The 16,211-nt window shown below is 39.6% G+C and overlaps 1 protein-coding gene across 1 annotated transcript; it reads left to right on the top strand.

Annotated features, from left to right (window-relative positions):
• Window positions 1-38: 38 nt before the first annotated feature.
• On the top strand, window positions 39-16,211 carry usp37 (ubiquitin specific peptidase 37). Its single transcript, XM_023291713.3, has 24 exons — window positions 39-217; window positions 1,693-1,919; window positions 4,189-4,339; window positions 5,231-5,319; window positions 5,418-5,533; window positions 5,667-5,744; window positions 6,012-6,100; window positions 6,299-6,392; window positions 6,812-6,967; window positions 7,091-7,222; window positions 7,623-7,746; window positions 8,220-8,470; window positions 8,600-8,717; window positions 8,878-8,957; window positions 9,212-9,376; window positions 9,595-9,648; window positions 9,874-10,021; window positions 10,103-10,322; window positions 11,768-11,934; window positions 12,208-12,268; window positions 12,689-12,804; window positions 13,303-13,372; window positions 14,128-14,266; window positions 14,541-16,211. Exons 2-24 carry the CDS (start codon window positions 1,746-1,748, stop codon window positions 14,626-14,628), a joined length of 2,880 nt encoding a protein of 959 aa, XP_023147481.1. The 5' UTR covers window positions 39-217; window positions 1,693-1,745; the 3' UTR covers window positions 14,629-16,211.

Here is a 16,211-nt window from a genome sequence, read left to right on the forward strand (position 1 = left end):
AGAGGGGACGCACTCTCGGGCATCATTTCCGTTGTAAATTTTCACATTCCCGCCATCATCGCGCAGCGTTGCGAGGCGTCGTGTGCGGGTCCACTGTCAACAACGTACACACCAGAGAGCAGGTGAATGCCGGCAAAACAAACTTTCTGTCCTCGGAGGATCTACAAAAACGATACTGTATTTTAGAAGTTTGAGGACGAGCCCATATCATCGACAGGTAAAGAGCTGCCCGCTGTAGTCAAAGGATGACACTGTTTTCATCACCAAATTACAATCAGGCAAATTAGCCAGTTAGCTAGCTCCCGCTAGCCTGCTAGCCGACTTGCTAATGTCGGCCTCCTCCATCCATTCAGCGTCTGTAGATGAGGAGACGACATTACCTGCATCACAGGCATTCGGCTTGCCTGTTGTTATCATTGCTAGCTCTTCCGCTAACTTTCCTCTTTGTATTTTTTGCGACTGTCTTGTCGGAATGACTTTACTCCTCCTGGAAGAGACAGAACGCAGGTTGCTATGTGTTTGTGCACCTTCGCTCATCTTTGCTGCCGCGATTCAGATTGGCAGTTGGGCTCGTGTGATGGCTAGTGCAAACACAGGCTACAATGGCTGTTACTGGAACTGCTAGCCACCTAATATACGCGGCGTTAGTTACTCCACCTTGTAAAACACCCAGTCATGTTTGTCAAAATTGTTCTGCGACGGCATTGTATGTATTATAATGAGCCGTTAACCTGTTGTTAGCTGTGATGCTAACCAGTGTTTTGCTTGACCTGAAGTTTGTTGTGACTTTTGGCACCCTGTAAATCTTTTTTGGATGTGGGCTCTCTAATTGTGCTATTGGGTTTCATGACCTGAGAAAGGTAAACTTTTATATTGTATGCGGTAACCCTGTTACAGCTTTTATGCCAAAAAGTGATCCACGGGATCCATACCCCGGGTGCAATTATCCTTCAGCTGTCTTATCTGCGCTCCAGATTACAACCGATTCGGTGATTTTTCGAGGGCTGGATTTTAAAGATTCTAAAGCCCATAATTGCAGAATAGATACTATTCAGTATTTTATATCATGAAATGATGATTCGTAAATCATGATAATTACAGTCTAAACATGGATATTTGACATACCAAACACACGTCCAAACATCAGAAACAATACTATAGTGTTGGGTATAATCACCCTAAATGTCATGCATGATGATGTTGTAACCTGTCACAATTATTCAGAGAAGGCAACAAAGTCTCACAAAAAGTATTATTGCTAAGACCAAGGAAATGAAGTTGTGTGTATTTGCACGCTTTGATTCAGATGGAGGCAGATGTGTTCGTATACAGGCAGAGTAATCCAGCTTTAACAAATAGAACACAGTCATTTTTTGCCAAATAACCACTTTTTGGGATGACATTAGCAAGCTGCAAGCTTTCTGTATTTTGATAAACTGAGCAAAATTCTAGCTAGCCTTTTCACAGAACTTTATCATTGCACTTTTTAACCTACTTAAATGTTAATTGTTTTAAAATGACACTTATCACAATTCATACCTGACCTTCTAACAATATGGAATTTAATGAATTTAGGTTGTGCACAATGTTTTCGGGCCCAATGATATGGTTAATGAATACTGCTTTCACTCTGTGGGAACTGAATATTGCTACAGTGACACTGATGCAGTTAATTTAATTTCTCATATTTAGGATTTGGTCACAAGTCCCAGCTTCCCAAGTGTACCAGCAGGATACTATAAGCCATGGCAACCATAGTGCCCAAACTCTCCAGTGGTGGCGCTGTTAAGATCCGCTTCAACAGCATAGACCTGGGCACCACCAGGTGGAAGGAGGGAACTTTTGAGATTTTGGAAAAGGACAACAAAGTCAGCCTCTGTGTAAGATTCAACTGTGGCGGAGCTTCCAAAACTTTCCAGGTATTTTTTACCATTTTTTTTGTTTGTAAATATTCAATAATAGGTGTGACGAAGATATTACTTGTTGATTTACTACAGTTTAATCTGGATCAGCTGGCTCCAGAGTTAGAGGGTTTTGCCTATTAATCATGGGATTGGTGACTCAGCCAGCATGTAGAAGTGTCCTTGGGTGAGACATTATTATCAGTTTCCTCCTGATGGTCAGGTCAACACCTTGCGTGGTAGCTCAGTAACACTGGTGTGTGTAAATAGAAGATGCCAGTTTTAAATTTAAATTAGGAATGTTCCAGAAAGATTAGACACTTTGCACTTAACAATTTCACCAGATGAAGGTTTATGGACTGAAGTGTCATTAAGAAATAATGAGTTGAAATGATTCAAAATGTTCAAATTTTCAGTTATTTTGCTGTCCTGACAGTCAGAGAGGAGTACTGATTACAAACTGAGTTACAGAGGACAGCACACTGAACGTCTAATGGTTTTAGTAGAGCTGTCTTGCTAGGCAACTCTCGGGATCTTTCAAAAAAACCTTGTGCGACACTGTAATAAAACAAAAACCCCAACAGTGATATGCATCGAAATTATTTTCTTGAAAGGGAAGGCATGTAAATGGTTGTAAAGTGTCACACTGGCGTATTACCAAATGACTGCAATACATGCTGGAATTTCTGCATGAGGATGATGATGAAAGGCCCTATTACAGTGTAATAACAGCCGTTATCTCTGCAGTCTTGCAAATTTGTTGCATGCCATGCAGTGAAATGGTACAATAAAATTTTGAGACATGTCACATTATAGTCATGTACAGTCTGACCTTTCTCCTCCCAACTGTTCAACAGTGAAGAATGGTGTGGTCGCATACATTTTCATTCTGCTATAGAAGAAAAAAGACGCTTGTCTTCCATTTCTTTAAACTAATCAAAATCATCTTGGGTGATGCTAAGCCCCAGGGTGCTGCAAAAGTGCCCAGAAGGTTTTTGCCGGGACAGTGTTGTTTCCTATAGAAAAGAGCATTTTTAAAATGGTAACATGAAGATACCGGAAAGGAAGGTGAATGCCAGGTTAGATATGCAGCCACAGGCTCACACCCACAGTCTATGTCCAGTGAGACAGACTAGGCACATTGTGCGATGAATGAGCTCTGGCTTTGCACTGAAATTAGGAATGTATTAGATTGGAAATTATATTCACTCATGGCACACCACAAGCTTTGCTCTGCTTCCAGGTAAAGTGTTTTTTTCTGCCTCTTTCCCACAAATGATTTTATGATAAAAATTAACTATGTTTAATATACGGATGAGAATGACTAGTAGTGATCGCTAAGAATCATTTAGCACAGCACACTCTATGTATTTTTCTCTTGGCTGTCAGCAGTCAAGTCAGTCTTCCATCCTGATTCCGTCCCATTGTGCTGCACAAATTGTAAATATCGTTTATACTGTAAATAGTATGCGTGTTCCCACCATTAGTTTACAATGGTGCTCCTTTTCAAAAGAATCAAACACCCCTGGTGACTTGAAAACTGACTTTCAGAAAAGTACTTCATTATATTATTCAAGATATTTTGTAAATCTAATATTGTAATTAAGCAGTCATGCTTACTAAACTTTTTTGCTAGTAATGACCTAATATAACCAGAAATTCTAAATCTAGCCCTAGAAACGTGTTTTCCATCACTTGCACGCATGGATAGGTGCTTGTATTTGTAAGTACATGATGTGCAAACAAAAAAGAGACAGGATAATTGCCATCATCTTTCTCGTGCACATTATTACGCCATTACTGCATATAGCTGCAGTGGGTAAAAAAAAAAAATAAATGAGGGGCTCCTTCTACTTTGCATGATTCAGGAGTGTGATTCTCAGTCATCCACTATGAAGATACAAGTCCTTTAAGTTAAATAGACAGCTGCTTGAAGTTTGATCATCAGACTTTGGTAGAAATTCTAATATAACTAAACCCATATAGAAGTACTCATAAATACTCTGTCTAAGGGTTGTAACAAAGTTGATTATTTTTGACATATTGGCAATAATAAGAGCTTCAATGTCATCCTGAGTCAGTGAATGGACAGTGGGGAGGTGGATTCTTTTTCTCTGGTAGTGATTTCATATGTTTCTGTGGGCATTCTGACAACAGCCACTTTGCAAGTGTGCAAAAATTGAAGGGGTCTCAGTACTTTTTGAATCCACTGTATGTGTGAAGTAAATTTTAAAAAATGCAATCACAAAATTAACATGATTACCTTGTAGTATTTTCTTGCCTTTAGCTGAACCAGAACGTGAAGCATGTTACTCAGAGTCTGAATCGGATCATACTGAATTTGAAGGACGGCAGCATCATCACAATGGATAAGATACCCACATCTTTGGCTCAGAAGACTAAAGATTACCTGGAAAGGCTGAAGCAGGGAAAGCCAGGTAACTACATGAGGGCTCATTTCAAGAAATTACAAAGCTTTTTTTTTTTAATCCTTCACAGCATAATAAATGTTAAAAAAATTGAAAGCCAAACAATTTTTATTTCTGATAATCATTAATTGGGTTGTACACTGATTATCTTAAGTATAGTCACTATTTTTTAGTCGCAGCTGGAGAGTCATTTCTGAAGTTATACAGAATTGCTTCAGAATTGCTGGATATATATATATATAATCAGAACATATGTCAGCTTTATGTTTGAGGAAGACTCCACAGATGACAGCAGTGGACAGACAGCACTTTTTAGCCACTGACATGTGTTTTGATGTTGAACCTTGCTGTGATTTTCTATTCCATTCAAATACAAAATATTTGTGGATTTTGGTTGAAGAATAACCCAGTTAAAACATAATATGAGAAATTTTCATCATTCTGCATTCAGTTCTTTTTCTCATTACATAATGTCCTCTGTTGAAATGGCTACAGCCTTTCAAGAGGGTCTTGGGACAAATCTTTGTTAGTCTTGTGCACTCCACAGACTTTTTTTCAATTCAAATTAGCGACAGCATGATTGTTTTTAAAGCATTTTTCTACACATCATGTGTTAGTCATTGCTCAGTACAGCAATGTTCTACTGGAAAATTTTTAAAATAGCACTTTACATTCTTGTTTTTGTTTTGACAAATGCTACAATGAACTAGCGTTTGCACTGAAAGGAGAAAAACATTGGCCAGTATCTCTGGAGTAGCTGCAAGCTGTGCTAGCTAAAGGAATACCACAATGATATAGTTTTTGAGTCAGGCATTTAAACCCCCTGACTGTATTGTTGTTCAAATAATAATTTCATTCACAGTCCTTGTTCTCTGCCTTTATTCATTCTTCATTTTGCAGTTTTAAAATCATCCCATGGAAGTGCAAATTTCAGCGTTCTTGGTAACCGCTCTGCGAAAAATGAGACAAACCCCTCTGGTGAAAGACAGGCGAGCAACAATATCAAACAAAAATTTTTACTTGAAAGTATGTAAACAAACATACGCTTACATCTGACTTCAATTTTAACACTTCTAACGTGTTCTAGACAACACCAAGGCGGCAGAGTGCAGAAGGCCGAGAGGACACAACACCACGGAAGCCTCTAGGCAGCCCGAGTAGAGCAGCTTCCACTCCCACCCGCACTGGACTGTCTGAAAACCGGTACGATAGAAATTTCGATTGCACCACCAGATTTTTGTTTTACTATGTCACATACATACAGGACATTTGAACTTGGAATGGTTACTTCAGCCATGTTTAGCTTGTGAATTATTCTGTGTTACTGTTCTTTTAGGAGTGAGAAGAGAAAGAGGCTCCTTAATTCTGAAAGTGACCTCACTGAGGATTACCCCAAGGAAAATGACTCCTCAAGGTAAAGCAATGCTCCTCACTGGCCAGGCTGAACTCTAGTGTTTTTTAGTACACAGAAACTGACCTGAATTCTGTAGGCTTTTGTCAAACTATTGATTTGGTTTTTAGTATGTGTTTTTCTGATGATCTTGTTGCAAGATGAAAAATACAGAAGAATAACTGGTGTCGTTTACATGTTTAACTGATGTTTCTGAAAAAACGGAAAACTAGATTGTGGAGCATGTACACACGAAGAGTTTATTTTGTTTGTTGTGTCTTGTTATTTTAGCAACAACAAGGCCACTTCAGATCCATCTAGGAAGTATCTACTGAGCTGCAAAGACAAGCTGAAGCAGGCAGAGGAGAACAGGAACTCAGGTAAACTTCTTTGTCTACAGCTTAGTAGGAAAGCCCCCTCTGTAAAATACTGCTGATTATGGCTTTCATTTCTTGTGTTAAACTTACCTTCTTAATCTCTAGAGTTTTACAGCATTTTCTGTAACTGGCCTAATCAAACTATGTGACCTGAAGCTGATTTTGTTATACTTCATCACACTTTTGTCCCTTTACCTGTAGCTCCACTGGGCTCAGCTCCCCTTCAGCCAACGTCATTCTATGGAAGCCGATCTGTGACTAAAGACTACAGCCAGAGCCACTCTTTTCTGGACAGGTGAGTTTCTGTGGAGGTCAACTAAAATGAACAAGCTAGCGCTGTCAAATTTCAAGGAAGATAAAGTGATGACCAAATTCCTTTAAGTTAAATAGACAGCTGCTTGAAGTTTGATCATCAGACTTTAGTAGAAATTCTAATATAACTAAACCCATATTGAAGTACTCATAAGTACGCTAAGGGTTGTAACAAAGTTGATTATTTTTGACATATTGGCAATAGTAAGAGCTTCAATGTCATACTGAGTCAGTGAATGGACAGTGGGGAGGTGGATTCTTTTTCAGCCAACGTCATTCTATGGAAGCTGATCTGTGACTAAAGACTACAGCCAGAGCCACTCTTTTCTGGACAGGTGAGTTTCTGTGAATTGTTGGTGAGCCAGTGATTCACACCTGTATGATCTTTCCTAACCCCCTCAGGCCATCCAGTACTGTACAGACCACAGCGGCCAAGAGAAGCCTCATGCTCCCCAACCACTCCACTCCCTTCAAGAAGGTACGACCCTCTCTGGATTATGGTGGCTGGAACAAGCAGAGGCCCTCCACCCTGGCACAGCCTCAGCCTCCACTCCAAGGGTAAGAAAAAACGAGATTGGATCCACTAACTGTGATGAGATAATTGACTGGACTGAAAACTGGAAGAAGAGGCTGTTGTTGCCACTTGTCACCTTATGTCATTTTTCTTTTTCAATATTACAGATTTTCCAACTTGGGCAACACTTGCTACATGAATGCCATCCTGCAGTCCCTCTTCAGCCTCCCCTCCTTCTCCAGTGACATGCTGAGGCAGAGCATCCCTTGGAAGAAAGTACCCATCAATGCTTTGCTCAGGTACTACATTAAGCTTGTTACTCTGCCAAGGACCAGGCGGAGTTATGTGGCGATCGACGTACGTTTGTCTGTGAATCTGTCTGCCTGTGTGAAACATTATTTAGCATATGCGAATAGAGGCAGATTGAAGAGATTCTGATAAATTGACAAATAGATTCAGATAATGTGAAATGAAACAGACTGCATTAGTGAAATCATTGTACTAAATGTCCTTCAAAAGTAACTGAAATTCATGTAGATAGAAGAAAATATTTTTTATGCATTGCTAGCTGATGATTTTTAAAATCACACACTCAACAGTGCATGTAGCAATATTGTGATGCTTATTGGTAAGAGAAGATTTTATACTTTTAAAGTTTTTTTTAAAGAATTTTATTCAGTTTGTGTCTTCACTCTGCAGGCGTTTTGCTCATCTCATGGTCAAGAAGGATGTGGGCTGTCCAGAGACAAAAAAGGACCTCTTGAGGAAAGTGAAGAGTGCCATCTCCTCCACGGCTGAACGTTTCTCAGGAAACATGCAGAATGTAAGATCTCCATCTCAAATCAACAGTTCAAAGTAGTTATGGGAAGCAGAGACTTAAAAAATTACTTTCACGAGCAACAAAGTTTATTTTTAATGTCTTAAGTTGAACTCTACTCTAAGGTTGGTGCCATCTGTTGAGGGCTTCTTGTTGTTCCTGAATTTAGTTAATTTTGACTCTAGATGTATATTTAGGGTCAGTGTCAAGCTGCAAAATAAATTTGGGACAGATCAGGTGCCTCCCAGTGGTTTTATACAGAAAAGAAGTGAAACATCTTAAGTGTCTAAAATTTTTACAAATATTTTATTCTATCTGTTTGTATTTCTGGAGGCTTACCTTAGTAGGACGTTTAATGTCACTCATGGGTAGAAAAAAATGTTTCAAATCAAAATAATTTTTAAATCAATAGTTATTTTCTTAGTTGTCATTATTCTGTATGTTTTTCCAAGATAATACATGTTGCTTTTTTTCATCAGGATGCTCATGAATTTTTGAGTCAGTGTTTGGACCAGCTGAAGGACGATGTGGAAAAAATGAACAAGAGCTGGACAAACGATGCTGCCTCCTCATCGTCTTCTGTGGTGAGTGATAACGGTCAGGACGCAACAACTATGTCATCGGCAGTCAAGACAGAGCCTGGCGAAGATGTGGACACCTCTCGCATCTACACCTGTCCTGTGGCAGTTAACATGGAATTTGAGGTGCAACACACCATCACCTGCAAAGGGTGAGGACTGTCTCCGGCTTGATTATCTGAATTTATTTTTGCAATGTATCCTAGTAATATATATGCCCAACCTGCTGCTGGCTCTGGAGAAGACAAAAGGTCTGTGATGCCTTTTATATTGTGTTGCAGCTGTGGGGAGGTGGTGACCAAGCGAGAGCAGTTTAATGACTTGTCCATCGACCTACCACGCAGAAAGAAAACCCTCCCACTTCGCTCGATCCAGGATTCTCTGGATCTCTTCTTTAGGGTGAGTCTTTCCTGTTGCTGTTATTTTAGTTCAAATCTGATGAACATCTATGGGAAATTTATCTTGGACTTAGTAAAATATTATCCCTGCATGAAACTAGGAAATCAGGCATCTGCTGGATATATTTGAATATGTAATTAGTTGAGTTTTTCTTTTGCAGATGGAGGAAATTGAGTACTCGTGTGAAAAATGCAATGGCAAATCAGCAACAGTTATGCATAAATTCAGCAAACTACCCAGGTATCCAGACACAGACTATTAACATGAACTACATGCACGACAATGCTAATATTTAAATACTAAATGTTGAACAGATGCAAGTTAAGCAAAGCCAAAATGCATTTTACATATCATTTTATATGTAGCTCGGCAAGTTGAATCATAGCCACTCCCTGTAAACATTTAGTAATGACTAGTAGAATAAAAAGAAGGAGCTAAAAATGAACAAAGAAGTTAATAAATTTTTATTCGTGGTGAATCTTTTCTTCTCACAGAGTGCTCATCCTACACCTGAAACGATACAGCTTTAACGCCCAGCTGTCTCTGAACAGCAAGCTGGGCCAGCAGGTGGTGATCCCACGATACCTGACCCTACTGTCCCACTGCACTGAATCTACAAGACCCCCCATCAGTCTTGGCTGGAGTTCCCAAGCCTCTGTGTAAGACATCATAAATTCGTCATTTAAATATTTGTGAAAGATAGCTTTAAGCATTTCTCTTTGTGTAACTTCCTCAGCTCCATTGGGTTATTCCTTAGGCTTTAAGGTAAAGCTTTGCAAATGACCTGGAAGTACATCTCAACTGATGGAGAGATTGTGGCCAACAAATTGGCAGCAAATAACTGGTGTTTTAAAGGTTTTCTTTGTTTTTCTTAAAGATCCAGAGCACTTAAAACGTCACAGTCGGTCAACTCCTCCACAGCACCTCTCCGGTGAGTGCTGCTCGCTGTGCAAGAATTTCAACTAATGTCAAATGAAGAAAACAAATTCAGCATTTAATTTACATTAGGCAAATCTGAGGTTTTCTAAAGTGAACTTTCAAGTTGCTGCTATTCTTGGTTCACTCTCTTTGATTTAAAAAAAAAAAAAAAAAAAAGTTAATAGGCTTTCTACTTTTGACTTGTAAATTTAATCACTGAACATGTGACTGTGTGTAGAAGGATGGGAGGCAAAGTAGCCAACTCCAGCTGTGCCTCGATCCTTGTGGACTCGGACTGTGAGGAGGAGCCTAACAGAAAGGTGAACGCAAACCGCAAGCGTCGCCTCAGCAGCTGTCTGCCTGAAGACGATGACCGCCCGGAAGAGGTGAGCATTTGCTTCTACACTTTGGCATTCATGATTGGCTTCTTTTTTTTTGTTGCTGTTGTAACACAGTTATGTTTTCAGAGGGGAACCACAATAGATTCAGCTGACTTTGGTGGCATAAATGATGATGAAATGCTGGCTGCTGTGCTGGAGATGAGTCGTCAAGAGGCTGCACTCTCAGCACCACCTCCCATGGAAGACGAGCCAACCAGCAGCCCCGACACAGGATTTGGGGATACAGATGCCCATGACCTTGCCTATCACACAGATCTGCTTGAAACGGATGGCAAACAGCCTGCAGGTATTTCAGCATCATGACGTTAAGACATTTAATAGATGAGGTTTCTACAAGGGGTCATGATTGTATGAGCATAGCATGAAAAAACTGAATGATTGGTTCTGCATCAGTAAGTGTTTTGTTGCTTAAAATCAATATGACTTTCGGGGTGCTCGTATAGCTCAACGCGTTGAGCGGGCGACCCATGTACAGGGCTGGTCCCCGACGCAGCTGGCCCGGGTTCGATTCCCGCTCGCGGCCCTTTGCTGCATGTCTTCCCCTGACTCTTCTCCCATTTCCTGTCTCTCTCTCACTGCACCTATCCAATAAAGCCGATAAAAGGCCAAAAAAATAACTTTAAAAAAAAAAAAAAAAAAAAATCAATATGACTTTCTACAACTGGGTATTTAAAATATCAATGTACTTAACCCAGTTGAAATTCAAGCAAAATACTCAAGTATCCGTCTGCTGGAAGTTTAGATGATGGACATAATGTCATGAGAATATTATGTTTAATAACTGACAAGTGTCAACTCAATGATGTACCTGAAAGTATTTTTTGTCACAATCTTTTGAACAAATGTGGCACTTGTTTCATAGCAGGGCTGGGCGATATGGCCTAAAAAAAAATCTCTGATTTTTTTCACAAAAAAATCCCAGTTCACGATTTATCCGATTTTTTTTTTTTTTTTTTTAACCCCCTACCTATCTCCGCACGCCGGAGTCCAGTCTACTCTATGCAAATGAGCTGCAGCCCTCTCCGGGTAAACACACCGGATCGCGGCTGGAAATGCGCCGCATGTGGCATGCTGGTCCGGTTGCGTTTCCCGCTGCGATCCGGTGTGTTTACCCGGAGAGGGCTGCAGCTCATTTGCATAAAGTAGACTGACTTCTACTTTATGCAAATTGGATGCGGCGTGCGCGCACTCTGAACTACGGGAGCCCAGCAGGCAGACATTGGTGGCGGGTGTTGATGAGAAAATCAATTTTCATTAAAACAAATCGACATTAAGTACAAAGTCGAATTAATCGATAAAATCGATTTATCGCCCAGTTCTAGCAGTCGGCATATTAAGCTACATATGCTGTTTAGAGATCAACAGAGGATGAGCACGGAAAAGTTTGAGAAATAGGTTTACTGGGTATTCCTACTGGCTTTGAAAGTTGTACTTGAATACAGTTACCAGACTGAAGTTTATGACTAAGGAAAAGGTGACTACATAATGCATGTTTTTGCTATTTGGACCTTTCAAGTTAACTTGAAGATTCACATTTCAAAATGATAACATTCATTATTTTTGTCAGTCTGAAGTGGTAATGGGCATGTTCATTTTTGATTAATTAATTATTATAAATATTATTTTGTAATCCTCACTTCGCTCTGATCTGCTCCTAAGCCCCAACATATTTCAGGCACAGACATTTTCTTTACTTTAACCACTGCTAACCTATGTGGTGATTTTGTGTAGATGTGCTGGACTCCCTGGACTTGACCATGGATGAAAACAAGGAGAACCAGACTCCAGAGAGTGTGCAGCAGCAAGGAGAGCTGGACTGGGTCCAGCAGTACAGTCTGGATCAGGAGAGGGAAGAACAGGAGCTACAGCAGGCTCTCGCCCAGAGTCTCCAAGAACATGTAAATAATCTGCTTTAAGAATGAAACAATTATCTGTCAACTATGCATAGTGAAAAACACATTTTCAATCAGATTAAAATTTAACTTTTTCCCTATTCCTAATGAAGACTGTCAAGCATTCAGTCTGAGCTCTTTATATCGTTCAAAATGTCATTGACCTCACTGAAGCATTTAGTTCAAAAACCAGCATTCAATACCCCACAGACCTGAGTGAAATGCTATGTTTTTTCTTAAACTAAGTCTTCATGATGCAATCCCTTTTCCTTGCCTCAGGAGGCCCAAGAGATGAGAGAAGATGATGATCTGAAGAGGGCAACTGAGCTCAGCTTGCAAGGTATTAAATGAGAATCTTTGTATGCTGAACAGCTGGTGAAACTTGAGGGGGCCCCTGACACTTCGAGGAAATAAATGTTTGAGCAATTTGTTCTGCAACATGTTGGACACAGTTGGTAGTAGATAGATGGCAAAAGTGAGGGCATTTTAAATGGTTGGGGAGGCAGTTAGTGAGGAAGAAATCGGTATATTTAGAGATGTCATCTCACAAAGTTACTGCAGGTTTGTGTCATTATAATTTTAGTTTTCTTTTTTCTACAAAGAAGACAATAGATGAGACTCCAGTGCCAGGAATTTTTTGTTTTTTTGTTTTTTTTTTTTAAATCAGAAATGCCTGTGTTTAGAGCACATAGTGAGACGGTTTAATCAGACACTCAGTGCTGTGAAAGTGCAGTATCGATAACCTTTTCTCACCCAACAGAGTTTAACAACTCCCTGCCTGAGCTGCTGTGCTCAGATGACGATTCTGGCAATGAGGATGTGCTTGACATGGAGTACACTGAAGTAGAGGCAGAAAATCTCAAGAGAAACGCTGAGGTACTCAACATCCTACTGCCACACAATATCTGCCTTGTGATTTTAACATTAATCACATAAGCTGCTAATGAATTATTTTATTTGTATGATAATTGAAATACTACTTACTTACATTCAAGTGAAGTACTGAAGTGAAAATACTTAATATGTCTAAACAAGAAGTTTTCTGGCTCAAAATTTCTGTTTTTTAAAACTGTACTAATATACAGTATTCTTCACATTTTAAAAAGTGAGAAAATACTTAATTGAACAATTGACTGTTTCTACTGCACAGGCAACGTCAGCAGCCACTGTGGAGGTAGTTGCAGCAACTTGCATTGTCTGATGATATGTTCCTGACTCATTATATTTTATTAGATTAATTATTAACATTCCAGCAGATATGTAGTACTTTACTGACAACGAATAAGTTTATGTACGTAGACATTTGTAGGTAGTTTGGCTACACTGGGTTGCTTTCACTTGCTGTAACCTGCTAATATCCCCTCTAATCCACAGAGTGGAGACTTGGCCAACTCTTTTAGACTCATCAGTGTTGTGAGCCACATTGGGAGCAGCTCCTCCTCTGGTGAGCATTCTGTCCTAATGTACATGAACTGTCTTTCTGCATTGATGTGAAGTACTGCATAGGAGTTGTTTTACTGTAACTGTACTCTTATCTTTTTATAAGACCATAACAAAATGAACTGATTTGCACGCTGTGCTCCAAAGTGGAAATCTGGCTGCAAACACGAATGTCAGTATAACTACAATCACAGCACAGATTCTGTCAAATAACCTGTATTTTGGGTAATTTTTGTCAGAAGGATGTAATGATCATAAAGAACGATCTTGAACCATGATGAAAATGTAACACTGGTCTATAATTACAAATATTACAACTAATTTAGCTGTTTATGTGTTAAGATTAAGTCAAATGAAATGCACGATTAAAATTCATTTCAAGTGAGTTGTGGGTCTATTTTTTCACAAGTGACTTTGACATAAGCTGGTTCAGCCAAATTAGACCCAGTGTGTAAAGAAAGCAGGCTGGAGAAAAGACCTGGGGTCACACACATGAGCTAGAATGGCAACAGAACATGATAGAATGCGCTGTGGACATCAGTACATGGAATAAAGCTACTGAGTACACATATGGAGTGTGGATATGTGCGGTTTTGTTACGCTGCATGGTACATTTCAGACCGTCTGGCAGATGGAAAAAGGATCCCAAACAGGCTGCTTTAAATTATGGAAGAGTCACTTGTGTTGACTTACAGTGATCATGATTGCTTGATGTCCTTGTTCGACTGTCCACGCATGAACTTTTTTGTCCTACCCCAGGCCATTATATCAGTGACGTGTACGACATGAAGAAACAGTCATGGCTGACCTACAATGACCTGGATGTTTCACGCACACAGGAAGCAGCTGTGCAGCGAGACCGTGACCGCAGTGGATACATCTTCTTCTACATGCACAAGTGAGTTAGCAGGAGAACTAGATGGGCGTCTTGAAACAGCTAGTGTATGTACGCATAATGAAACTGCTGGATCCTATTTGCCATTTTCAACTACTTGAAAGTAGTGAGCACTTAAACAGTGCAAAAGTGTCATTTGGCGAGTCCCGACTTTTGACAAGCAAACATTGTGTAACAGACAGAGTTTTGTTCTCATTGTGTGTATTCTTGGTAAAGACCACTACCTGAACTGGCTGTAAGACACCCTTTTATGCATTCTTATCCTGTGTGTCTTCAGAGATGTGTTTGAGCAGTCATCTGAGATGGAGAGATCTGGAGCCAGCAGCACTGCAGAGGCAGGGAGGAATGTCCTGCAGCCCCTCTGAGTTCTATATGTGCAGACAGCCTTGGACAGTCTTCATCCACAGCTGATCCCTGGTAGATGCAGCTGTCCTGTGAACAACCTTCAGTACTACTGATTGCCGTCCTGTTTGGTCGTCTTCAGGCACTTCTTTTCCTCTACAAATTGCTAAACGCCAGGCTAAATTAACATCTGTTAATGCCAATACAGGAAGTAAACTGTCAAGACTCTTTAAGATACCAGAAATGCGGTTAAAATGTTCAGTGGATCAAATTTTGCCTCGATGTTTTTGAGGCCGGAGTTTTTCTTTGCTATGATTTTATCAACTGTTTTGTAAAGTCTTTTTCTTTGTTTCTACACACTTCGTTAAACAGACTTTCACTTAAAAACTATCAAACACCAGATGCCACTGGTACTTTATAGATTGTATGTTTGCAGACCCTTTATTTCCCATATAAAACAAATGATATATTCTATGTTGGACTATAAGCTATTATAGAGTTAGAGGGTTGTTGTATTTAGCGGGTACATTTGGTGCAATATTTATGTTACAGCAGACTGGCCAATTCAAATCAGCTTTCTGTCAGTTTGGAAGTTTTTCCAGTTGCTTTTTGTGCTTGACTTGCGACCTAATTTGTGTGTGTGGTTTTCTCCATATTTTAGAGGCTTGAAAGAAAAAATCCGTTACTGAGCTTTTCTCAGTGGAGCCCACTTTATTCTTTTGAAGTTTTGACCTTGTGCCTCCCAAGAAAACTTTTATAAATATGTATACAAGCTTTACTTTGACAGTCGCACAACCTTGTTGTTTCTGAATGTTTGTCAAACATAAACAATGTGTAAGTCAGATTTTCCTATATAAAAAGCCAACAGATTTTTCTATTTATTGCAGCATTGGGTTGATCTATCTTAATTAGCCCAAGATAAGCCACAGCGAGTGGAATTCATTGCTAGATCACCAGGGAAGCTAGCTATAGTATAATGTCTTTTATTTAACCGTCTTTTGGGCCAGTATACAGTATTTAACACCTTAGACCTCTCCTAACCCAGTTCAGCTAGTTCTTGTCAGGCATGTTTGCTTATTGAATGGAATCTGTGGGAGTATACTGTTATTCCTGCACTAGTTTCATTTATTTCACTGGTTGCACAACTTTTTTTTGGTGACCACTGTAAAAATGAAATCACATTTTGGTGACACGTGCAGCATTAACATGTGGTGTCAAATTATTTTTGTTAAACTTACATAATATAGGATTAAATAAAAATAGTTATAAATATCAGTGTAGACCAAATATGACAAATGAGCCAGGCCTATATAGTTTGGTTTTTAGCAAGTGTGCACTGTTATTAGCTGACCTGGAAGTACAGTATACTGTTGCACCGTGGCCTGTCAGTTATGGCAGACAAAAGTTACTTACAAATTTGTTCTCCAATTTTATGTCCGCGTCTAATTTACATTTCTGGAACGCTGCGCTTTCCTCTACATCCTGTCCCAATTGCAGTGTAAAGAGGGTGAAATGTATTTGTGAAGTGAGAATGAACAGCTTTTTCTACCCTTCATACACAACCGACTCTTCCTAAAGCAGATTTTAATAAAATATTGCAATGAAA

Source organism: Amphiprion ocellaris, chromosome 11, assembly GCF_022539595.1.
Source record: "Amphiprion ocellaris isolate individual 3 ecotype Okinawa chromosome 11, ASM2253959v1, whole genome shotgun sequence".
Taxonomy (NCBI): Eukaryota; Metazoa; Chordata; class Actinopteri; family Pomacentridae; genus Amphiprion; species Amphiprion ocellaris.

Excerpts from the sequence above, each read along its gene's own strand:
- usp37 (XM_023291713.3), top strand. The coding sequence starts at position 1,746 with ATGGCAACCATAGTGCCCAAACTCTCCAGTGGTGGCGCTGTTAAGATC. Across the intron at positions 5,320-5,417 it reads ACCCCTCTGGTGAAAGACAG|ACAACACCAAGGCGGCAGAG; the intron begins GCGAGCAACAAT and ends AACGTGTTCTAG. Across the intron at positions 10,022-10,102 it reads ACGATGACCGCCCGGAAGAG|AGGGGAACCACAATAGATTC; the intron begins GTGAGCATTTGC and ends TTATGTTTTCAG.